The 22,260-nt window shown below is 53.7% G+C and overlaps 1 protein-coding gene across 1 annotated transcript in view; it reads left to right on the top strand.

Annotated features, from left to right (window-relative positions):
- Col7a1 (collagen type VII alpha 1 chain) overlaps positions 1 to 21,876 on the top strand; it is a 31,712-nt gene extending 9,836 nt beyond the window's left edge. Inside the window, exons 32-118 of the mRNA XM_051203914.1 lie at positions 482 to 553; positions 647 to 682; positions 808 to 843; positions 1,000 to 1,071; positions 1,167 to 1,244; positions 1,609 to 1,635; positions 1,717 to 1,770; positions 1,859 to 1,921; positions 1,996 to 2,055; positions 2,150 to 2,185; positions 2,367 to 2,411; positions 2,482 to 2,517; positions 2,829 to 2,864; positions 2,939 to 2,989; positions 3,108 to 3,140; positions 3,500 to 3,532; positions 3,680 to 3,733; positions 3,813 to 3,872; positions 3,966 to 4,001; positions 4,111 to 4,191; positions 4,290 to 4,325; positions 4,528 to 4,572; positions 4,791 to 4,862; positions 5,035 to 5,079; positions 5,293 to 5,319; positions 5,518 to 5,547; positions 5,669 to 5,740; positions 5,823 to 5,858; positions 5,933 to 5,968; positions 6,054 to 6,134; positions 6,334 to 6,369; positions 6,741 to 6,803; positions 6,889 to 6,933; positions 8,049 to 8,084; positions 8,154 to 8,189; positions 8,295 to 8,390; positions 8,504 to 8,539; positions 8,629 to 8,664; positions 8,766 to 8,813; positions 9,092 to 9,127; positions 9,233 to 9,355; positions 9,442 to 9,642; positions 9,734 to 9,769; positions 9,849 to 9,902; positions 10,070 to 10,138; positions 10,212 to 10,256; positions 10,374 to 10,436; positions 10,626 to 10,670; positions 10,963 to 10,998; positions 11,075 to 11,110; positions 11,235 to 11,279; positions 11,388 to 11,420; positions 11,496 to 11,558; positions 11,668 to 11,703; positions 11,783 to 11,863; positions 11,971 to 12,039; positions 12,174 to 12,209; positions 12,286 to 12,327; positions 12,477 to 12,521; positions 12,601 to 12,645; positions 14,126 to 14,161; positions 14,245 to 14,304; positions 14,409 to 14,507; positions 14,675 to 14,746; positions 14,872 to 14,907; positions 15,020 to 15,079; positions 15,187 to 15,231; positions 15,422 to 15,457; positions 15,746 to 15,781; positions 15,859 to 15,915; positions 16,064 to 16,135; positions 16,461 to 16,532; positions 16,719 to 16,754; positions 17,042 to 17,122; positions 17,481 to 17,534; positions 17,971 to 18,024; positions 18,105 to 18,167; positions 18,533 to 18,595; positions 18,695 to 18,811; positions 19,391 to 19,468; positions 19,558 to 19,611; positions 19,754 to 19,802; positions 20,347 to 20,379; positions 20,525 to 20,611; positions 20,830 to 20,958; positions 21,045 to 21,239; positions 21,531 to 21,876. Coding sequence (XP_051059871.1) covers positions 482 to 553; positions 647 to 682; positions 808 to 843; positions 1,000 to 1,071; positions 1,167 to 1,244; positions 1,609 to 1,635; positions 1,717 to 1,770; positions 1,859 to 1,921; positions 1,996 to 2,055; positions 2,150 to 2,185; positions 2,367 to 2,411; positions 2,482 to 2,517; positions 2,829 to 2,864; positions 2,939 to 2,989; positions 3,108 to 3,140; positions 3,500 to 3,532; positions 3,680 to 3,733; positions 3,813 to 3,872; positions 3,966 to 4,001; positions 4,111 to 4,191; positions 4,290 to 4,325; positions 4,528 to 4,572; positions 4,791 to 4,862; positions 5,035 to 5,079; positions 5,293 to 5,319; positions 5,518 to 5,547; positions 5,669 to 5,740; positions 5,823 to 5,858; positions 5,933 to 5,968; positions 6,054 to 6,134; positions 6,334 to 6,369; positions 6,741 to 6,803; positions 6,889 to 6,933; positions 8,049 to 8,084; positions 8,154 to 8,189; positions 8,295 to 8,390; positions 8,504 to 8,539; positions 8,629 to 8,664; positions 8,766 to 8,813; positions 9,092 to 9,127; positions 9,233 to 9,355; positions 9,442 to 9,642; positions 9,734 to 9,769; positions 9,849 to 9,902; positions 10,070 to 10,138; positions 10,212 to 10,256; positions 10,374 to 10,436; positions 10,626 to 10,670; positions 10,963 to 10,998; positions 11,075 to 11,110; positions 11,235 to 11,279; positions 11,388 to 11,420; positions 11,496 to 11,558; positions 11,668 to 11,703; positions 11,783 to 11,863; positions 11,971 to 12,039; positions 12,174 to 12,209; positions 12,286 to 12,327; positions 12,477 to 12,521; positions 12,601 to 12,645; positions 14,126 to 14,161; positions 14,245 to 14,304; positions 14,409 to 14,507; positions 14,675 to 14,746; positions 14,872 to 14,907; positions 15,020 to 15,079; positions 15,187 to 15,231; positions 15,422 to 15,457; positions 15,746 to 15,781; positions 15,859 to 15,915; positions 16,064 to 16,135; positions 16,461 to 16,532; positions 16,719 to 16,754; positions 17,042 to 17,122; positions 17,481 to 17,534; positions 17,971 to 18,024; positions 18,105 to 18,167; positions 18,533 to 18,595; positions 18,695 to 18,811; positions 19,391 to 19,468; positions 19,558 to 19,611; positions 19,754 to 19,802; positions 20,347 to 20,379; positions 20,525 to 20,611; positions 20,830 to 20,958; positions 21,045 to 21,239; positions 21,531 to 21,541 — 4,935 coding nt within the window. The 3' untranslated portion in view covers positions 21,542 to 21,876. The remainder of the gene's footprint in view (positions 1 to 481; positions 554 to 646; positions 683 to 807; positions 844 to 999; positions 1,072 to 1,166; positions 1,245 to 1,608; positions 1,636 to 1,716; positions 1,771 to 1,858; positions 1,922 to 1,995; positions 2,056 to 2,149; positions 2,186 to 2,366; positions 2,412 to 2,481; positions 2,518 to 2,828; positions 2,865 to 2,938; positions 2,990 to 3,107; positions 3,141 to 3,499; positions 3,533 to 3,679; positions 3,734 to 3,812; positions 3,873 to 3,965; positions 4,002 to 4,110; positions 4,192 to 4,289; positions 4,326 to 4,527; positions 4,573 to 4,790; positions 4,863 to 5,034; positions 5,080 to 5,292; positions 5,320 to 5,517; positions 5,548 to 5,668; positions 5,741 to 5,822; positions 5,859 to 5,932; positions 5,969 to 6,053; positions 6,135 to 6,333; positions 6,370 to 6,740; positions 6,804 to 6,888; positions 6,934 to 8,048; positions 8,085 to 8,153; positions 8,190 to 8,294; positions 8,391 to 8,503; positions 8,540 to 8,628; positions 8,665 to 8,765; positions 8,814 to 9,091; positions 9,128 to 9,232; positions 9,356 to 9,441; positions 9,643 to 9,733; positions 9,770 to 9,848; positions 9,903 to 10,069; positions 10,139 to 10,211; positions 10,257 to 10,373; positions 10,437 to 10,625; positions 10,671 to 10,962; positions 10,999 to 11,074; positions 11,111 to 11,234; positions 11,280 to 11,387; positions 11,421 to 11,495; positions 11,559 to 11,667; positions 11,704 to 11,782; positions 11,864 to 11,970; positions 12,040 to 12,173; positions 12,210 to 12,285; positions 12,328 to 12,476; positions 12,522 to 12,600; positions 12,646 to 14,125; positions 14,162 to 14,244; positions 14,305 to 14,408; positions 14,508 to 14,674; positions 14,747 to 14,871; positions 14,908 to 15,019; positions 15,080 to 15,186; positions 15,232 to 15,421; positions 15,458 to 15,745; positions 15,782 to 15,858; positions 15,916 to 16,063; positions 16,136 to 16,460; positions 16,533 to 16,718; positions 16,755 to 17,041; positions 17,123 to 17,480; positions 17,535 to 17,970; positions 18,025 to 18,104; positions 18,168 to 18,532; positions 18,596 to 18,694; positions 18,812 to 19,390; positions 19,469 to 19,557; positions 19,612 to 19,753; positions 19,803 to 20,346; positions 20,380 to 20,524; positions 20,612 to 20,829; positions 20,959 to 21,044; positions 21,240 to 21,530) is intronic.
- Positions 21,877 to 22,260: the final 384 nt, after the last annotated feature.

Below are 22,260 nucleotides of genomic sequence, written 5' to 3'. Positions count from 1 at the left end.
TGTCCCTGCTAGTGTTCTCAGAGGGTATAGAGAAAGAGGAAGCGGTAGAGTTAGGGCCACAGGATGAGCTGACCATGCACACTTGTCATCATAGCACCCAAGAAGCAGAGGCAAGAGGAGCCACAACTTCTGCTAAACTAGACTCTACAGCAAGACCCTGTCTCAAATAAATAAATAAATATGCACAGACTACTCTTAGAAGCCTGAGTAAAGAGTATAAAGCACACCAGTTTAGGCGGATGTTCTGTAGTGGAAAAAGTAAGGGGCTTTGAGAGCCCCAGGTCAGGCTGGGCCTCTGCCTCTTTACTGCCAGGGATTAGGCTCCATTCAGTACCGTGGTACCATTTCCCCACCCCACCACTCACCTCTGGTAAAACGTGGGAGCCTCGGGGTTGGAGCCATGGTTTTAAAACAGGGCTCTTATGTAAAGCAGGACACAGGCAGGGGGTCTTTCCCTGCTCTGACCTCTTTGCCTTTCTAGGGCTTTCCTGGCCCAGAAGGACCTCCAGGCAGCCCTGGCCTCACTGGTGTCCCTGGGTCTCCTGGAATTAAGGTGAGCCAGTCTTGCCTTTGCTGGTCACAGGGGGACGATTCCTTGAATGGACGCTATGGTTTTGACTGGTCTGTCTTTGACCTCCATTTACAGGGCTCCCCGGGGTGGCCCGGCCCTCGTGGGGAACCGGTACGTGCTCTCTGCTTTTCTAGTGCCTTCTAGTGTTTTCTCTATAGTGTGAATGAGGTTGGGGTACATGAAGACCACCCTGAGGTACATCTGAATTTATACCCTCTGCTTTGCTTTGTCCTCAGGGAGAGCGAGGGCCTCGGGGCCAAAAGGGGGAGCCGGTAGGTCAAAGGGAAAGGGGAAGGGGGCCGGGGTATTCCATGGAGGAGCAGGAGTGCCCCAAGGCAGGCCCTGTCCAAGGCCTGAAGCATGCTAAGGAAGAACTAGGGGCTTCTTCCACCTCCCCTACCCTGAGAACTGCTCCCTACCCCACACAGGGGGAGCCTGGGCAAGTCACTGGAGGTGAAGGGCCAGGACTTCCTGGAAAGAAAGGGGACCCTGGACCTTCGGTAAGTCCTAGGACATGTGACTGCAAGAGCAGGACAAGACCAGATGGGAGGGGCTGGTGAGGTCAAAGCACCTTATGTATTGTCTCCTCTATCAGGGCCCCCCTGGACCTCGTGGCCCTTTGGGGGATCCAGGACCCCGTGGTCCCCCAGGGCTTCCTGGAACATCAGTGAAGGTGACAGCATGATCTTATGAATGCCATGTGATTCAGAGACTTGACCCCACTGGAGCCCATACAACCCTTACATTTCTGGCCTTTAACTCCCACTCCTTAGTTCCCCATTATTCTCTTGGGGAGGGGCAGGTTTTGAGACAGGATCTCTATGTAGTCTTGGTTGGCCTGGAACTCACTGTATGGACCAGGCTGGCCTCAAATGTAGAGATCCTCCTGCCCCCTCCCCAAGTGCTAGGATTAAAGGCATGCCCCACCAACACCCACCCCCCATTATTTTTATAATTGAATTTGACCCAGTAACTTTCCTTGTGTCTTGGGGAAAAAGGGTATAGTTCACAGTCATGAGATCTGATCTGTCTTCCAGGGTGACAAAGGGGACCGCGGGGAACGGGTAAGTGAGGGGCCAGGTATCATGGGGATGGCTTGGAGTCTGAGTCTCATGGCCATCCCCTGACTCACTGTCCTTCCCCAGGGTCCCCCAGGACCAGGTATTGGTGGCACTGGACAAGGTGAACCTGGACTTCCGGTGAGGATACTTTGGGGTTCTACTGGGGCAGTGGTTAGCTGCTAGATCTCCTAGTTTGAGGCTTATGTGTTTGTTTACTTCCTTCCAGGGTCTTCCTGGAAGCCCTGGACCCCAAGGCCCAGCGGGCCGTGCTGGAGATAAGGGAGAGAAGGTAGGAACTTGACCTCTTGGTGGCCCATAGGCAGGGCCTCCCCTGGGCCTTCCTGTCATTTATTTCTCCTTCAGGGTGACTGTGAGGATGGGGCCCCAGGCCTTCCAGGACAACCTGGGGCTCCAGGTGAACCGGTGAGTTAGCTCCAGTTTCTGCCTTCAACAATTAACTCCCATTTTATCTTTAAGCTCTAACCCAAATCTCTGAACTCCCCCAAATCCTTTCCAGGGCCTACAGGGAGCTCCTGGAATTACTGGGCCCAAAGTAAGTGTGGCTGGGGATGTGACCAGATGTGACCAGATGTGTCTGGGACTCTACCAGTGTTACAGAGGCTGGAGGGTGAGGGGATGTGGGCCTGGGGAGCGCAAAGACCAAGGTTTTAGTAGTGGAGATTAATACATTTTATTTGATGTTCTCTGAAAGTCTCTCTCTTCCCTCTCTTTAGGGTGACCGGGGACAGACAGGAACCCCGGGTGAGCCTGGAGAAAAGGTATGTGCAACCTGGGGGGCTTGGGCGGAACTGGAGCCATCCTCAGCTCTGACTTCTTTTGTTTTGTTAGGGTGAGAGGGGACCACCTGGTCCAGGGGGACCCCAGGTAAGTCCTCTGTCCTCAGTGAGCGCTGGCTGACTTGCAGACTCTATGCTCCCTTCTAGTTCTGATTTCTTGCTCTTGAGTCCTTCTATCCATCAGCCCCTGACATCTGATCTTTAAGGATGCAGCACTGGCCCTCAGCCTCAGGGATCCAGCTTAGAATGACTTGAATAAACTGACCATGGCTTTCACTGCACTGACCTCTGTCCTCTTGCTGAGTTTGACTCCTGTCCATCCCCATTCCAGTCCCCTGTGACCACTTCCTGACCCCCACCCCACCCACTTGGAATAGCATCTCTGTTCCTCTTCCCCAGGGGCTCCCCGGAGTTGCTGGACACCCTGGAGTGGAGGTAAGTCTGTGACTATGGTGGGGAATCAGGAATGGGGCTTTCCTATGTCCCTCTCTTCCTGTTTGGATTCACAGTTTCTCTCTGTTCAGGGGCCACCAGGACCTGCTGGCCGCAGAGGAGAAAAGGTAGGTTATGGGCTGGGTGTCACACTTCCTGGCAGCAGGGATGTGGCAGATGGGATGCTAGGACTTTGGGTTCCTAGGTGGCTTTTTGACTGGTCTCTGTCTCTGTCCTCTCTTGTAGGGAGAGCCTGGTCGCCCTGGAGACCCTGCAGTGGTGAGTGAGGGGCAGATGGGCCCTGAGGACCACGGTCCTGGAACAGTGGCATAGGAACTACTACTCAGAGCCGTGACAACACCTCCACCCTGGATAGGGTCATCTTTGTGATTCTTCTCATGCAGGAATCTGCCTTCAGACCTCGAGCTGTGTCCCTGTGACCCTAAACCATTCTGCAGTCATGAACATGGTGTCAGTCCATTTTGTATAGCCCTTACCTTGTTCTTATTAGTGAGCCTGTGACCTACAAGCAGAGACTGAGCTCTGTGACATCTAGCTCCATATATCTCTGTCCTCATGGAGACTGATCCCATTTCCCCTAGACAAGGCTGAGCTATGTCTGCCCTGTTTGTTTTCAGGGTCCTGGTGGTGCTGGAGCCAAAGGAGAAAAGGTATGTCTGGAGGTTGCTAAAGGGTGAGGTCAAGGTCTCAGGGTCTATCTCGGGCTCTACCTAGAGATCACAAGGCTTGCAGCATGACTGCTGGGTTGTGGGAATGCAGGGAGCCTGGTGCTAACACTGATACTCTGTCACCTTTAGGGAGATGCTGGACTCCCTGGGCCCAGAGGAGCTTCTGGAATCAAAGGGGAACAAGTGAGTGGCGGGGAGAGTGTTTGGGGGTGGGCACAGCCACAGGTTCTGCATTCCTGAACTCTGACCATTCCGTCTACAGGGCCCACCTGGGCTGGCTCTTCCTGGAGATCCTGGCCCCAAAGGAGACCCTGGAGCCCGGGTGAATAAATGTGGGGTTGGCAGCTTGTGACAGAGGGTGGAAGGGAAGGTACCTCGAACTCTGGCTAAGTCCGTTCCCCTTCCTCTCTCTCAGGGCCCCATTGGCCTCACTGGCAGAGCAGGACCCACAGTAAGTGTCTACAAGCTTGGACGACCCCAGAATTTCTGGAGTTCCCTCCTCTCAAAGGCTGCCTATCAGCTGGGCTCTTCATCACCTCTTTTTCTTGTCTCCCTGACAGGGTGACTCAGGGCCTCCTGGAGAGAAGGGAGAGCCAGGGCGACCTGGGCCCCCAGGACCTGTTGGCCCCCGAGGAAGAGATGTGAGAGGCTAGAGTCGGGGGAATCGTGGGGAATAGGGAGTGGGGTGCTTGCAGGAATCACTGGCGTCTTGGCACCAAGACTGACTCACGTCTCACAGGGTGAAGTTGGAGAGAAAGGCGATGAGGGGACCCCGGTAAGGCTCCTCTCCACTGTGGCTTTTGACCCTTTACCCTTGACCCATGACCCCCCAAGGACCCTGGGGCCCTAACAGATCGTTTTGTCCATCCCCTGGCTCCTGTCCAGTCAGTGGCCAGGCCATCTCTGTCCATGCTTCTTGAGTCAGTCATTTACATCCTAACCCACCAGAACAGAGTGACTTTTCTCTCCATCACCAGGGTGACCCAGGTTTGCCTGGAAAAGCAGGCGAGCGTGGCCTTCGGGTGAGTGTTGACAGAGAGAAATGAGGGATTGAGCACGAGGAAGGAAGAAACCTAGACACGAGGGTGGTAGGAGCCTCTGGGAGGGTTGAGATGTGAGAGGGAAATCCACAGGGAGGTTGGGATGATGGGAAACTCTATCATGGACTTCGGGTGATGTAGGCTCACGGGGTAGCCTGCAAGTGATGGGGAGCCCGTCTCAAACTAGCTGTTCTTCTCAGGGTGCACCTGGGGCCCGGGGGCCTGTGGGTGAGAAAGGTGGCCAAGGAGACCCTGGAGAAGATGGACGGGATGTGAGTTGCAGCCTCTGGCCCCTTACCCTTGACCTCAGACTCAACCACCCAATTCCCACCCCAACCTTCACAATCCTCACCTCCTTTGTCTCTTTTATGAGAACTTCCCAAGAGTCCTCATAGTACTTCTAAATACCAGCCCCCCTCCCCAATTGCTGTCTGCCTTCTACAGGGCAGCCCTGGACCATCTGGACCCAAGGGTGACCGTGGGGAGCCGGTGAGTAGTACCAGTCTTTGGGCTGCCACGTGGCTATTGTCCATGCAAGGGGACTGGAAGTTATTGGCGGGAAGCAGTGATAGCCACTTCCAGGTCTGGCTGCCCTCTAGGAGTTGACATTGGGGTACTTTAGGAAATTAGGAGAGGCAGAGTTGAACGTTGATGTCTGGTAACCTCAGGGCTTCTATTGATGCTTGTAATTTATTTTTTCAGGGGCCCCCGGGTCCCCCTGGACGGCTGGTAGGTGTTGAGCTAGGGCTTGTCCTCTGCCATCTCCCTTCCCGGCCCCTATTAACTCTTGTACCCTCCTCACCCTATCTGCTTCCCTCATAGTCCCTTGACACCTCTATTGATCTTCATGGCCCCTCCCTGTCCCCGTTGCCCTTTTCAAGCCTCAGATTTCCTCTTGAAATGTTCTAATTGATCATTCCCCTATAGGTGGATGCAGGAATTGGATCCAGAGACAAGGTACTGGGGTTTGTGGGTAAAGTGAAGCTGCAAGTCTGGGAATGATCTGGTGACAGGACCTGGCTCAAGTGTAGTTAGTGACCAAGGAGCTGTCCCCTCAGCAAGCCTGTCTCTGCCACAGGGAGAGCCTGGACAGGAAGGTCCTCGAGGACCCAAGGGTGACTCTGGCCCCCCTGGAGCCCCTGGAGAAAGGGTAAGTGTGGTAGCTTTGTGGGGGCTGTCACCCTAGAATTCTTGCTCTGATTTGATTTGATTCTCCTTCCCTTTGTCCTCAGGGCACTGATGGGCTCCGGGGACTCCCTGGGCCACAGGTGAGTACATGCTTTGTCCCTTAAGCTGCATCACCGTCTTGCCATCACCTTTTATCTGACCTTGTTCCCTCCAGGGAGACCCAGGTGTTCGAGGCCCTGCAGGAGACAAGGTGAGAAGGTGGAATCAGCTCCCGGAGGGACAGCTGGCTCTGACCCATCTCAGTCTTTGGATTTCTTCCATTCTGTTTTCTTTAGGGTGATCGGGGACCTCCAGGGCTGGATGGCCGGAATGGGGTGGATGGGAAACCAGGTGCCCCTGGCTCCCCAGGGCCACACGTGAGTGCTGGTTGTCCTATTCCCATACCCTTCACTTCATTTGGTTGGTCGTGGTCTTGAGCTCTGGCACCAGCTGTGTTTTTTCTCTCAGCCATCCTGTGTGGGGTACATCACCATTATGAGGTTCATAGGACTCTTGTCCTGCTAGTGGGCAGGGACCCTCCCTCATCCATGTGCCTAACTTTGAATCTCTTCTTAGGGTGCTTCAGGCAAAGCTGGCGACCCTGGGAGAGATGTAAGTTAGGGGAGAGGCCAGGATGGAGGGTGGCTTGGAGGCCCAGCAGAATCTCCATCCACGTCTCACACTGGAGAGAACAGGATCAGCTGGTCCTACTGGGTCTTTGTTAGATCTCAGTCCCTGGGCATCAGGTCACTACATTCCTCTTGGGCCTCTGCCTTATATATCTTAATAGGACCTAAAGATTCTGGGACTCTTCATTAGAGATCAAGCTAGAGTCCCCTTAACTTATGGATGGCATCTGGGCCTCTGAGGATTTCTACAAGATCCCTGAATCTTCACACTGGGGTCCTTGTAGGCCTTGGGGGTGCCATGTCCCAAGTAATGTCTCAGAGACCCTCTCAATCCTAGCAATGAATTTTTTCTAGGGGCTTCCAGGCCTTCGAGGAGAACATGGCCCTGCTGGTCCTCCTGGCCCTCCGGGAGTGCCGGTGAGCCCAGGCTTCATGCTGTTCTTTTAGCCTCTTCCCGCTGTCGCCTGAGCCCTGATGTTTGACCAACACTCTGTTCCCACAGGGAAAGACAGGCGAGGATGGCAAACCTGGCCTAAATGGGAAAAATGTGAGTATGTCTAATACAATGTTGCCAAACCTGCCAAGAAAGGCCATCATGGTCACATAGCCCAGAAACATAGACAATACATGAAACATATGTACTGATCTATGTAGACATGCACTGACACAAAACACAGCTCCAATGTGACAATGCATCTGAAGTATATGCTAGTGAACACCTGGGCAACCTGGCCGACACAGTGACGTGAGTGTGCGTCAGCTCAGACGCGCCAGTGCATGACAAGATAAGGTACAGCCACTCGTCCAGTCAAAGAGCCACAAAAACAGGATGAGAGCAACAGACATGTGGGCCTCAAGCCACATTCAGTGACATGAAGAGACATGTTAACACTCGACACTCCACTTAGACAAAGAGCAGTGAGACAAAGTCCTTTAGCTCTGCCATGACACATCTTAGGACATGCTGGCAATGTGTTTATAGCAACAGTCACCAACATATGACCATATATATTGAAATGCATATAAGACTTGTAGACACATGCCAAAACATAGTTTCTAAGGAATTGGTGACCTGAGACATAGGCCATGATATACAGCCAGACAGACAGACAGACAGACAGTCACCTTCTAGGACATACAAAGCCCTGTGTACACCGTTAAGACACATGTGGGGGCTGGAGAGATGGCTCAGAGGTTAAGAGTACTGGCTGATCTTCTAGAGGTCCTGAGTTCAATTCCCAGCAACCACATGATGGCTCACAACCATAGTGCCATCTTCTGGCCTGAAGGGATACATGCAGATGGAACAATGTATACATAATAAATAAATAATAAATAAATAAATAAATAAATAAATAAATAAATAAATAGATCTTAAAAAAAAAAGACACATGTGGATATGTGCACTCATAAATCATGGACACTTACTGTGTCTGCATGGATGTGGAGTTAAATGTAGAGAGCCAAAGGAGAAGGACATGACATGTATACGTGAATGCAGATACACATAGCCATGGACACGTAGCAGTTTGATGGGGTGGACACAGCCACTTTAAGACACAGAGTCATGAAGTCACAGGCACAGATTGTTATCGTCATCTGAACTCTATACAGACAGTCTCAAAGCCAAACCATTTAGGCTCACGAGTCTTCTGCCCACAGGGAGAACCTGGAGACCCCGGAGAAAATGGAAGGAAGGTGAGCCATCCCTTGGAGGATGCTGAGTCCTCAGATTGGACCATGTCTAAAAAGCCCTGTTTTCCTTAGGGGGAAAAGGGAGACTCTGGTGCCCCTGGAGGAGAAGTGAGTGCTGAGTTTCTTATATTCTGTGATCCCTGATCATGACTCTTTGAGACCTATGGCTCCACTCTTCGCTGGGGCCCTTGATGCTGACTGTGTGTTCTACAGGGTCCTGATGGTCCCAAAGGGGAACGTGGAGCTCCTGGCAACCCTGGACTGCAGGGTCCTCCGGGTCTCCCAGGACAGGTCGGCCCTCCTGGCCAGGTGAGTGTCTAGGGTAATTCTAGGCCTTGGAATCAATGGCCCATTATGTGTCCTGGGTTATCTTCCTTGGATGTCTTAATCCTGTGAGTCCTTTATTTCCCATCATATTTCAGGGTTTCCCTGGTGTCCCAGGAAGTGTGGGTCCCAAGGTGAGCGTGTGTATCTGTGTTGGGTGAAGAGTATGATAAGGGGAACTCAGGGTTAAGACATGACCCTCCTTGACCATTCTTTGTTCCAGGGTGACCGTGGAGAGACTGGACTCAAAGGGGAGCAGGTGAGGCTCCAACCTTTTTTATCTGCCCATGTAGCTTGCTCTCCCCCCGACGTACACACATCCCACAGGCTGGGTTCCAGTCGCCAATTTCTTGTCTCTAGGGCCTTCCTGGAGAACGTGGTCTACGAGGGGAGCCTGGGAGCTTGCCGGTGAGCCACACCTGGCCTTTGACCCTCGCCTTCATAGCTATAGTAGCCACTCCTCACTCATCTACCCCTTGCGGTGGGACCCTGTGGGTTCTGCCCTCTGCCCAGCCCCTTGTCCATTGGGTTCCTGTAGCTTCCATTCAAGGAAGCATAGATGGCGGAGGAATTGCCAAAGATAGACAGACAGTGGTCTCACACCTGACCTCCGCAGAGGCAAGAGGATGTAGGAACTGTCTTAGGTGACATGCATGGGTAGCTCTTTACCATCTCTATGTCCCCAGAATGCAGAGAGACTACTGGAAACTGCTGGCATCAAGGTAGGTTGTTTAGGAACGGAGGCAGAGTTGAGTGGGGCCCTGTGGAAGAGCTGAGGCAGCTACAGGCCCTGCTCCTCTCTACCCTCTACCCTCACTGGTCCTCAGGTGTCGGCCCTGCGGGACATTGTGGAGACCTGGGGTGAGAGCTCTGGCAGCTTCCTGCCTGTGCCTGAGCGGAGACCTGGCCCCAAGGGGGACCCTGGTGAGCGAGGCCCTCCAGGCAAGGAGGTACGTGGCTGGTGGCTGCTCAGAGGGTATGCTTTACGGAGGGCATGTTCCTACAGCCACGAGCCTTCACCCTTTTCCTCCCGTAGGGTTCCATTGGCTTTCCCGGAGAACGTGGGCTGAAGGGAGATCGTGGAGACCCTGGTCCTCAGGGGCCTCCTGGACTGGCCCTTGGGGAGAGGGGCCCACCTGGACCACCTGGCCTTGCTGGGGAACCTGGAAAGCCTGGCATTCCTGGACTCCCAGGCCGGGCTGGTAGTGCCGGGGAGGCAGGACGGCCAGGAGAGAGGGTGAGCCTGGGGTGACCAGGAGGGCCAGGGGAATGGTTAGAGGAACTGGCCTCCCTATTGATGTTGGCCTCGCCCTGTGCTTTGTCTCCAGGGAGAACGTGGAGAGAAGGGAGACCGTGGGGAACAGGTGAGGCACCTTGAAGCAGGCCTTTCTGGAAGCCACGCTGGCTGGCTGACACAACCTCCCGTTTCCTTTTCTTCTGCAGGGCAGAGATGGCCTTCCTGGCCTCCCTGGACCACCTGGCCCTCCTGGCCCCAAGGTGATCACCCAGCCTTGTGCCTGGTCATGATGCTACCCTGAGACTGGGCCCCAGACACTCCATGTAGTATCTTCAACACCATAACTTTATGCGATCCTGGAACCTGTACTGATCCCTTCACGCCTACAATACAGACTCATCTTCCCTCCATTGCTGTGTACTTACAGGTGGCCATCGATGAGCAAGGGCCCGGACCCTCTAGAGAACAAGGACCCCCTGGGCTCAAGGGTGCTAAGGTCAGTGTGGGGTCAGCTTGTGTCCCATGCCTACTATAACGCTAGGGCCTGACCTGACATCTCATCTATACAGGGGGAGCCAGGTAGTGACGGTGACCGCGGACCCAAAGGAGATAAGGTGAGGGTTCGTACCCCGCTCTGCCCTCTCTGTAACGAGGCACACCATGAGTGGTGTACACATATACATACACACACGGCAGAGAATGGGGTTCAGGGCATGACACTTTGTTTGCAGGGTGTACCAGGTGTCAAAGGAGACCAGGGAGACCCTGGGAAGAGGGGTCATGATGGCAGCCCGGTGAGTTCTTGTCCCATAGGTCACATGTGTGCAAGACTATAGCTATTACGTATGTTGTCTCATGCATGGCTGGGGTTGGCACTGTTTGGGAGCCAAGTCCTGTCCTTGGCCATCAGGGGCAACTGGGGTAATGGAGAAGCGGGGGTTCGGTATAAGGACAAGGTGGTCTTAGACCTATTATTTTTACAGGGTCTGCCAGGAGAGCGTGGTGTGGCTGGGCCTGAAGGGAAGCCGGTAAGTGATCACAGGGATAGCTGCCTAGGATTTGAGACCCTCGCTGTGTGTTTATTACTCTAGAGGAATAAGGCTATGCCAATGTACAAATTGTAGACTCCGGTGCATGATGTCCGACAGGTTTACTGTGTGTATGTCTGCATGTCTACCTGTAAGGGCAGTCCAGTCCTTGTGGTCATCTGTGCCTGAGAAGTAGGGAGAGTAGAGTGCTCACCAGGCAAAGGCCCCCTGAAGGTGGGAACAGGCCAAAGTAAGGCCTGGATGAAGCTTCACCAGCTCCTTCCTTCTGCAGGGTCTTCAGGGCCCAAGGGGGACCCCTGGCCCAGCGGTGAGTACAATAGAGCCCTCACTTCTCCTCCTATCCTGCGCCAACCTGGCTCCTTTCATCAGACTGTCTCCAACAGGGTGGCCATGGAGACCCTGGACCACCTGGTGCCCCGGTGAGTGATGGAGGGGGAGGGATGGACATCTGTCACTGCTGATAAGCCAGGCTTTATTCACGAGAATCCTAGTGCCCAGGCAGACAACACTGACCCCATCCCCCGCCTTCACACTTTTCTCTAGGGTCTTGCTGGCCCTGCAGGACCCCAGGGACCTTCAGGCCTGAAGGTGAGTATAGGCATAGAAGGGAATGGGACGCACATATGAAGGAGGGGAATTCCAGCCATGCCTTTTTCCATGATGGAGCTGAGCACATGGTTTCTGGGCCTTTTCCAGGGGGAACCTGGAGAGACAGGACCCCCAGGACGGGTGAGTAGTATAACTCTTGGGGTAGCGTTACTAGAACACTTGTGGGTTGGCACAGTTCTGAACATCTTCTTCTAGGGTCTGCCTGGACCTACTGGAGCTGTGGGACTTCCTGGCCCTCCTGGTCCTTCAGGCCTTGTGGTGAGTGAGTTGCTGTAGGGATAGCGTACTCTAACTCCTCAGGTACCACATTCTCCTGTGTCCTTTGTCCCTTACTCCATGTGACCACCATATTTGCTCCCCCCACCAGGGTCCACAAGGGTCACCAGGTTTGCCTGGACAAGTGGTAAGTCCCGGCAGTCTTGGGTTGGGCTCCAGGGGTTAAGGATCATTATGCAGGATCGTGACTGAGCTCATCTTTTCAGGGAGAGACGGGGAAGCCAGGACCCCCAGGTCGTGATGGTACCAGTGGAAAGGATGGAGAGAGGGGAGGTCCTGGTGTGCCAGTATGTATTTTAGGAGAGCCAGTGGTGGGCCTGTTGAGGGGTCCTGTGTCCAGCTGGCTGCATAGAAGCTCTGGGGTGGCTAAATTCCTCACACTGCTCTTTCACAGGGATTACCAGGTCTGCCTGGCCCTGTTGGACCTAAAGGAGAACCTGGGCCTGTGGGGGCCCCTGGACAGGTGACCTTTGGCTCTGCTCCCTACCCCCCACCCCCTTGCTCACCCCTAAGCCTCAGTTTTCACCTATCATCTGGGATGGCAGGGTGGGGATGGAAGGGCGGATGGCTTGGCTACTCACAAGGCATTCTCCACAGGCGATGGTTGGGCCCCCTGGAGCAAAAGGGGAGAAGGTAAGTAGGAAAGGTACTGAAAAAATGGGCTAAGGAAAAGGAATAAAGGAAACCCACTGACCCCCTCTATTATCAGGGTGCCCCGGGGGACCTTGCTGGAGCCCTGCTGGGTGAGCCGGTGAGTGGAACACCCTGACAGTAGGGTCCTTTGACCCATAGTTCATCAAGCCTCATAACTCTTAGCTTTTACAATTTCCCCATTTGACTCTGGCCTCGGTGGGGGTTTGTGATTGACAGCTGTGTTGTCACATGGTCTTATGTCTATAGGGAGCCAAAGGTGACCGAGGACTGCCAGGACCCCGGGGTGAGAAGGTGAGTGGGCCTGGGCTTCCAGCACAGGTGTACGGGTGATTCTGGGAGGCCAGGGACCCTTACCATCTCCTATGTGCAGGGTGAAGCTGGCCGTGCGGGACAGCCTGGAGACCCTGGGGAAGATGTAAGTCTGGGGTCTGGGAAGGATAAAGTCTGGCTTGACCATGAAAACAAGGACCATTCTGGGGCTTCTTCGTATCTCTGAACCTCTATGCCCACGTTCTCAAGTTTCTGTTTGGAAGACGCGGGGCCACACGCTTTTGATTTCCACACTGATGGACCCAAGCTTCTCTTCTGTGTGCCCATGCTTGTTCCTTATGGTGGCTGAGCCCAGGCATGTCTGTTACTACCTCATCTCCTAGGTCTTGGGACACAGCTGAGTTCCTGCAGGCTTCTCCTTGGTCATGTGTTTGTAATCTTGTCTTCCACCCCCGCCTGTCTGAGTACACATCTGTGGTCACATCTAACTTCCCTGATGGGACTTTTCCATTGAGCACATCTGTGGTCCCTCATGTTTGCATGCTCATGTGTGAGCTCTATGTGCCTGTGGTCACATCTGGGCTTTCCTCAGCCTGTGCCTTCACAGGCCTATGATCTTGTCTGAGTTCCCATAGACTCAAAATCATCTGAGTTCCCCTGGGAATATTTTTGGTACATATAGAAGCTTAGTGTTCACATTCCTACACTTTTTTTTTAAATGTGTATTTTGCTTGTATGTTTGTGTGTGTACCACTTACCTGCCTGTTGCCTTTGGAGACCAGAAAGGACACAGGATCCCTTGTGAGTGAGTTGTAGATGGTTGTGACCTGCCATGTGGGTCCTAGGAATTGAACCTAGGTCCTTTGTGTTCCACTAATGGGCTCCCAGATTGTGACACAGAGACTTATTACTAGTTTTGAATGCTTGACCTAGCTTAGGCACGTTTCTGGCTAGCTCTTTTAACTTAATTAATCTGTTTCTCTTTATCTACCTTTTGCCTCGGACCCTTTTACTTTTTCTTCCTTTTGCATACCTTACTTTCACTGATCCTTCTATCTAGGTGGCTGGCAGCTGCCTGGCTTTTTGTCCCCGGCGTGTCCCTCGTTTTCTCCTCCTCCACTCTCTTGTTCTTCCTTCTCTTTTCCAGCCTAGATTTCTCCTCCTACTTATTCTCTCTTTGCTTGGCAGCCCTCCTGTCCTTTCTCTGCCTAGCTATCAACCATTCAGCTCTTTATTAGACCAACCAGGTGGCTTATGTAGGCAAGGTGAAACAAAAGCAACACATCTTTACATAGTTAAACACATCCCTACATTGTTAAACACATCTTTACATAGTTAAACACATCCCTACATTGTTAAACACATCTTTACATAGTTAAACACATCCCTACATTGTTAAACACATCTTTACATAGTTAAACACATCCCTACATTGTTAAACAAATGCAGCAGAAACAAAAGTAACACACCTTTATACAGTTAAAGTAATATTCTGTGGCATAAACAAATGTAACACATCTTTGTCCAATTAAAATAATACTCCACAACACCTCTAGAAGAGCAGCCAGTGCTCTTAACCATTGAGTGACCTCTCTGGCTTGAATTTTATTATTTTTATTTTTTAGGGTCAAAAAGGGGCTCCTGGACTCAAAGGTCTCAAGGTACATTTATGTGGAAGGGTCTTTGCTTGGGGCCATGATCTTATGACTCTTTAAGCCTGATAAGACCCCTCTTTCCCTTAAAGGGTGAGCCAGGAATTGGGGTTCAGGGCCCCCCTGGGCCAACTGGTCCTCCAGGGATGAAGGTAAGTCAGTGTCCTGTTACAGCTCCTAGAGGTGGGAGGAAGGAGTTCTGGGGCTTGACCTGGGAAGGGGTCCTGTGACCACTCGCCCTTTTAATCTGTTTTAGGGAGACTTGGGCTCCCCTGGTGCTCCTGGTGTTGTTGGATTCCCTGGTCAGCCAGGACCTCGAGGAGAGACAGGCCAGCCAGGACCTGTTGGGGAGCGGGTAAGAGGGCTAGGAAGAGCATGTGAGGACTCGGTGACTTCAAGACCTCTGACTGGTAGCAGAGAGGAAGGAACCCAGGCCCTTCCTTGGTGGTGCCCAGTCTTAAGAGGAAGTGAAGGGGGGGTTCCCAAATCACCCACTATCTCTCTTGTCCCATTTTCCTATAGGGTCTGGCAGGCCCTCCAGGGAGAGAAGGTGCCCCAGGTCCCTTGGGGCCACCTGGACCACCAGGGTCAGTGGTGAGTAGACCTGCCTAGATGCCCCAAGTCTGCCCATTTGAGGGTTATTGGTGGGGGCCAGGCTGTGAGTGTGGGTGTGAGGGGACTTTGAGTCTGTAGTTTCCTCAGCCCACTCTGACCCACAGGGAGCACATGGAGCCTCTGGACTCAAAGGAGACAAGGTAGTTGAAATGCTATTGGCCCTCTCCTATGCCACCGTCTCTCTCCAACTCCCACCGAGCTCCTATGATCCTCTGTCCCTTTACTCATCCCTGGTGTCCTGTTGCTCTCCAGGGAGACCCAGGAGCAGGGCTGCCTGGGCCCCGAGGCGAGCGTGGTGAGCCAGGTGTCCGGGTACGTACGTATGTGGTCATCACTGTCAGGGCTCACCACCCCTCCATCATGGTTCTTGCCTCAGATCCCCAGCCTCTGAGTCAGTGAACCCTAATGTCACCACACAGGGTGAAGATGGCCACCCCGGCCAGGAAGGACCTCGAGGACTCATGGTAGGTCCCACTGACTGGTGTGACTGGGGCCTTGCCTGACCCCCACTGTAGTCTGGCCTAGCGCTCTGGTGCTCATTGTTTCTCTCATTCTGTCTCTTGTCCCCTCTGTCTTACTCTGTCCTTTGAGCCATGTCCTTACCAGGCCTCCCACATTCCCATAGCTCATAATATATTTTTTTTTTTCACACAGGGGCCTCCTGGAAGCAGGGGAGACCGAGGGGAGAAGGTAATAATGTGGGAGAAAGCCGGGCACACACCTTTAATCCCAGCACTCAGCAGGTAGAGGCAGGCAGGTTTCAGTGAGTTTGAGGCCGGCCTGGTCTGCAGAGCGAGTTCCAGGACACCCAGGACTGTTTCACAGAGAAACCCTGTCTCATTCGCCTACTGAAGTAAAATTAGTAATAACAGTAATGTGGGAGAAAGGCCCCCCCGGGTGAGTGGGGGTGAGAATGGATATTTTAATTAAGGTCTGGGGCCTCGGCAGCTTGAGTGAGCTCATTCTTCTGTCCAATAGGGCGACACTGGAGCTGCAGGGCTGAAGGGAGACAAGGTAAGTGCGGTTATCAGGGAGGCTGGAGTAGGAGACTGGGGTGCCCCCAACTCTTCTGATTCCGCCCCGCCCCTCAGGGTGACTCAGCTGTGATCGAGGGGCCTCCAGGGCCACGAGGTGCCAAAGGGGACCCGGTGAGTGGGGCTGATTCGGATCGGAGCCGAGTGTCTTTTGACTGTAGGAAAGAGTTCTGTGGGGCTGGCCCAGGTGATCCAAGAACTCAGCTTTCCAGAACACAGGGGGCCTCCAGCTCCTGACCCTGATTTCTGACCTCTGACCTAGGGTGAACGAGGGCCTCGAGGCACAGATGGTGACAAAGGGCCTCGGGGAGACGGTGGGAACCCTGGTGACAAGGTACGAGGAAGAGGCTGGGCGCTGCTGGTGGGGCCCCGCAGGCTGGGCGCTGCTGGTGGGGCCCCGCAGGCTGAGTGTGTGTTCCTTAGAGAGTCGGGAGGGGCGACGCTGAGTGTGGGTGAGAGGAAAGCTTAGGCTGCAGTGACTCTATGGGGTGCACAGAGGATGGGCACTTTGGGAGAGCTCCAGTGCCTCGGGTGAGAACAGCCAGGGAGCTCCGTGCTATGACTCTGAGGGGGAAGCAGCAGGGGGCTCTTTGGGTGTTGAGGTTCTCCAGACAGCGGCGGCCTCTCGACTCTGTCCTTTCATCTGGTAACTCCTAAAGGGCTCCAAAGGGGAACCTGGTGACAAAGGCTCTGCTGGATCAATTGGAGTTCGAGGACTCACAGGACCCAAGGCAAGCTCCACCCCAGGCTGTCTCGAACCACTCAGGCCTGCCTTGGGGGCTTCTTACGTTAGAGAGATCCCGGTTTCCTCGGTCACACGTGTGTTCACACTGGATCTATGTGCAGCCTGAGCCCTGGCTAAACTGCACGTGTGTAGATAAGCCAGCGAAGGGCTCGCTCCAATCTGTTTCCCACAGGGTGAGCCTGGTGCTGCCGGGATCCCTGGTGAGCCGGTAAGACGCCCCCAATCCCATGGAGAACCTCGGTCCTCACAAGGCCCCATTCCCATGAGGCCCCGAGCATGTAGCCTTTGACCTTTTAGGGATCTAATTTTTATGGCCTTCCTTTTCCTGGAAGCTCCGACCTCTACCGTGAACTCCCTGATGGTGACCCCAGCCCATGCTGACCCTGTCCCCATGGCAATGGGTGGTGACTGGAGTTCCCTGCCTGCAATCTAGAGTGACTCCTTTTGATACTTCACTTTGCTTTCTTGATCCATGTCAACACCTTTACTCCCCAGGGAGCCCCAGGAAAGGATGGAGCCCCTGGTTTCCGAGGAGACAAAGGAGATACTGGCTTCACAGGTCCACGGGGCCTCAAGGTGAGAAAGAATCTTTTGCTTTTCTGACCAGGCCTGGTGTTAGAGCATGAGGGACCTAGGGTCAGATTTGAGGGCTCAGGTTACATAGAGTGTTAGTTCAGGGATGGAATCCCTGAAACCAGTAGTGAGAGTTGGTTTTAAGGTCAAAGATGCAAGGTGAGGTTGAAGTGACTTTTTTTTTTTTTTTTTTTTTTTAATTTGGACCCATGTCCTCACGCATCCCAGGCTAGCTTTGCACTTGCTATGTAGCCAAGCCTGGACTTGAACTCCTGCCTCTACCTCTCAAGTGCGGGAACTACCGATGTGTGCCATCGTATCTGACTGAGAAATTGCTTTCTCATCTGCTTTCCTACCTTAGGGTGAAAGAGGAATGAAGGGAGCCTGTGGCCTTAATGGAGAAAAAGGAGATAAGGTATAGATCTATGGGGAGATGCAGGGATTGTGGAGGCTGATGCTAGTGCGGAGGGGGGCGGGGGGGGCTGTGGGGGCCGATGCTAGCGGGGGCTGTGGGGATCGATGCAGGGGCTGTGGGGATCGATGCAGGGGCTGTGGGGGCCTATGCTAGCGGGGCTGTGGGGGCCGATGCTAGGAGGGGTTGTGGGGGCCGATGCTAGCGGGGGCTGTGGGGGATCGATGCAGAGGCTGTGGGGGCCGATGCTAGCGGGGGCTGTGGGGATCGATGCAGGGACTGTGGGGGCCGATGCTAGCGGGGGCTGTGGGGGCCGATGCAGGGACTGTGGGGGCCGATGCTAGCGGGGGCTGTGGGGATCGATGCAGGGGCTGTGGGGGTCGATGCAGGGGCTATGGGGGCTGGCCCCAAGGCTTACTACTCTACCCAATGCCTCCAGGGAGAAACTGGTTTTCCTGGCCGCCCGGGGTTGGCAGGACGCAAAGGAGACGCAGTGAGTGTCAGGGTAGGGTACATCCTAAATGAAGAGGGGCTGTTGGCTAGAGAGCCAACCTCACATCTTCTTTCCTCTAGGGAGAGCCTGGTATGCCGGGTCAGTCCGGGTCTCCTGGCAAAGAGGGCCTGATTGGTCCCAAGGTACAGGGGCTCTTGATAATGGACATGATGGTGGTGGAGTCAGCTAGGACAAAGGAAGTCATGATAGGTTGTCAAGGAAGATCGTGGCTTTGGAGGTTCATGTGTGGCTGGTTTGAGATTTCAGGAGAGGTTGGGGTCACAGTAGACAGGATGAAAGGGTAGAAGGTGTGTGTGTGGGGGGGGGTCATGTCGTACCAGGGCAGGACTTGAGTGGGGTTGGTGTCCCTGGATCATAGCTGGGACAATAATAGATGCTTGGATCATACACTGTGGAGGGCATTGGTCCAGGGACACACAAAGCTCAAGGATCTACAAGAGCAGAGGATGTCAGGGCTGAGTATATCTCCTGCTTCTTCTGTTTCCAGGGTGATAGAGGCTTTGATGGGCAGTCAGGACCCAAGGGTGACCAAGGCGAGAAAGGGGAGAGGGTAAGTTGAGGTCAGGTTTGTGATCTTAAGGGAGCATTGTCTTTGGGTAGTGGTTTCATCTAGAAGGGATTTTAGTCATCAACCCTCTTCTACCCACAGGGGTCCCCAGGAGTTGGGGGCTTCCCAGGTCCCAGAGGGAATGATGGCTCTAGTGGTCCCCCAGGGCCACCTGGGGGTGTTGGTCCCAAAGGCCCTGAAGGACTTCAGGGGCAGAAGGTAAGGTTCCCCAACTGTGGCTCCTGACCCTGGACACTTCGCTCCCTGCTTTTGTAGTTTTTTGTTTGTTTTAGACAGGATCTCACTGTGTAGCCCTGGATGGCTTGGAACTCTACATGTAGATCAGGCTAGCCTCAAATTCAGAACTGTGCTTGTCTCTGCCTCTCAAGTGCTAGGATTAAAGACATGTGCCACCATGCTGACTGTTTTGTTTATATGTTTTAATTTTTTATTCTGTGTCTATGAATGTCTTGCCAGAACACATGCCTGTGTACCATGTATGTGCTTTTTTTTTTTTTTTTTTTTTTTTTTGCTGACCTGGAACTCACTTTGTAGACCAGGCTGGCCTTGAACTCACAGAGATTCACCTGCCTCTGCCTCTCAAGTGCTGGGATTAAAGGCAAGCCCTGTATTGCTGAGCTATGCTCCCAGCACCCCCAACCATCCCCTCCTCTCTAAATGATGAACCTACAGCCCATGCTCTGGTCTCCGTGTTCCAATCTCTGAAAGTGTGACCCTCTATTTGCCTGTGTCCTGTCACTGTCACTGACCCTGCCTACTTGGTCCTTGTGTAAACAGGGTGAGAGAGGTCCCCCTGGAGAGAGTGTGGTAGGGGCTCCTGGTGTCCCTGGTACCCCCGGTGAGAGAGGGGAGCAGGTAAGTGTGGATTCCTGGAGCCGGAGATTAGCACCATCTCTGGTGTCCGTGAGATCTGGTCACAACGTGGTCACATTTGTTCCACATAGGGGCGACCAGGACCTGCTGGCCCTCGTGGGGAGAAGGGAGAAGCTGCACTGACTGTGAGTTTGGCCTGAGTGGGGTGGGTCACCCAGCACCCTGACCCCAGGGCTCTTGATCTGACATGACTAGTCTTGCATCCCTGTATTATGCGACCCATGATTCATGGGTTCTTCGGGGGGCCTTGTGGTCTTGTGTTCCCAGGAGGATGACATTCGGGGCTTTGTACGGCAGGAGATGAGTCAGCACTGTGGTGAGTGGGTCTGATGTGGAGTCTCGTGCCCCCACCCCATCCCAGGACACCTAGATAGGGCTGGCAAGTTCTATAGAGGGAAAATGGAGATCAATGGCTACATGCTAACAGGCTTCCTTTAGTGGCAGGAGATAGATGTGGGTGGCTGCATAGTGCTCTGTGTTTGGAGAGGTAAAGCGGGAGCAGAGCTGTCCTGGCAGCTGGGGCACAGGCCGGGGAGTGATGATTCTGGGGGCCCTGTTTTCATCTCTGGGCCTCCTGCCTCTGACCGTGGTCCCGTTTCCCTGGTCTATTCCCAACTTCCCATCCCTGCTCGCCCATCTCCTGTACATTTCTTCCTGTCTTCCTCCTTCTCTCCCCTCTTCACCTGTCACTGTTCTCTAGTCTCACTCCTTTGTCTCTCGCTGGCTCTCCTACTGTATCTCTCTATATCCTACCCCTCATGCGGGCATCTTTCGTCTCTTTCTCCATCTTCCCGCCTTTTCCTTTGTCTCTTGTTCTCCATTTCTCATGGCCTCATTCTACCTTTTTCTGTCCCTTCCAGCCTGCCAGGGCCAGTTTATTGCATCCGGATCACGTGAGTAGCTTTCTCTATCTAGAACTTTCTTCATCTAAAGCCCTGCCTGCATTGCCTACCGTTCGTTCCGGTTCTCTCAGTAGGGGTGTGGCTAGGGTGGCTGACCATGATAACCGGGGGTGTCATCACCTGCCCTGTGCTACAGGACCCCTCCCCAGCTATGCTGCAGATACAGCTGGTCCCCAGCTCCACCATGTGCCTGTGCTCCGGGTCTCTCATGTAGAAGAGGAAGGTGAGGCTGACAATTCATGGGGCATAGACAGACTGGGTACAGATATGCCATATGGGTATTCATGTGTTAGGGCACATATATAAAGTCTACACAGGAGACACACACACACACACACACACACACACACACACACACACACACTGGGGGAGACAGACGCTGATTACTCTGTCCCAGAGCCAGCAAGGCCCTTTCCACAGCATACCGCACCCTGCCTGCAGGTCGGGTACCTCCTGAAGATGACGATGACTTCTCTGAGTACTCTGTGTATTCTGTGGAGGACTACCAAGAGCCTGAAGTTCCTTGGGATGGTGATAGTGATATCAAGGGCTGGGACCAGAGAGGCTCAGGTAGAGGCAGATGAAGCCCATTGCTGAACTTTTGCTGATTCTCTGATCCCCACTATCCCCAATGACCTAAGCACCAATGACCGTAGACCCCTGCTCCCTACCACTGGATGAGGGCTCCTGTATTGCATACACCCTGCGCTGGTACCATCGTGCCGTGCCTGGTGGCACAGTCTGTCATCCCTTTGTCTATGGTGGTTGTGGAGGGAATGCCAACCGTTTTGGAACCCGTGAGGCATGTGAGCGCCGCTGCCCACCCCAAGTGGTCCACAGCCAGAGAGCAGGTAGGGGCCAAATTCTCTCAGTGAAAGCTGCTCCTACATATGTCAGGTGCCTGGGTGAGAAATCCCTGAGCCTGGGGGGACCTGGGGCAGATTCCACAACAAAGATCTGGCTACAGAGCCCCAGCTGTGGGACCTGCATGGTATCTCTCTGTGTCCCTTTTTGCTAAGGGTCCCCTGTCTGAGTCAGAGCCCACACTCAATCGTCATGGATGCTTTGCCATGTTTCTGTGCAGATTTCATGTTGGGAAAGGAGGTCAGAAGGCTGAATGTTTTCTGATGTGTTCCACATAGGTGCTGCCTAGGACTGAGGCCTAGATGATGAGCTAGATGGTCAGCAGTTCCTGGAGAGGGCTCAGCAGGGTCCTGCCGTTCTCCGTTTGGTGCTAGAGTTCTGTGTGCCTGTGATCGTGTGTGCGTGTCCACTATTTCAGTGACTTGGTCCTGTGGGTCTAGCCTTCCCCCTTGTGGACAAATCCCCATTGTGGTGCCTGCTTTCCTGGCAGATGACTCACTTGTTGGGGGTGGTTGTGGGCAGCGAATGGATATGACTAGTGTCCAACCTGCCCCTTGACCCAAGGCTGTGATGCCATGGTGCTGTTTGGGGGGGGGGAGCATTAAAGCTGCTGTTTTAAAAGGCCCTTGTTGTTGATTCTTCTGGGTGAGATGGGTTATCAGGAGGCAAACTTCCCTGGTGGGGAGGGGTAGTCTGCATTACATTGCATAGTATAGAGTCCTCATACCGGGCCCTGGTTATTTTCTATGCTCTTATTTTCCTAATCCCCCCCCCAGAAGTAAATAGGGTGGGGGCTAAGGAAGTGTCCTTACTGCTCCCTAGGAGGGGATGAGTCATAGGTGGGGGACTGCCTCGTGCCAGGAAACATGCCCTAGCTCCTACCCCAGGAGGCTGGGGGAGATAAATGGGCCTTGAAGTGGAGTGAAGGGTCAGGGGGCAGGGAGAGCATTGCCTGGCCCCAGCCCCTGCAGCTCCAGCGTCCACAGCCTTCCCCGAGGAAGCTGGCAG

Source organism: Phodopus roborovskii, unplaced genomic scaffold (genome assembly GCF_943737965.1).
Source record: "Phodopus roborovskii unplaced genomic scaffold, PHOROB, whole genome shotgun sequence".
In the NCBI taxonomy this organism is placed as follows: Eukaryota; Metazoa; Chordata; class Mammalia; order Rodentia; family Cricetidae; genus Phodopus; species Phodopus roborovskii.
Note: the sequence above shows the minus strand (reverse complement) of the source record. Positions and strands in the feature narration are given on the sequence as shown.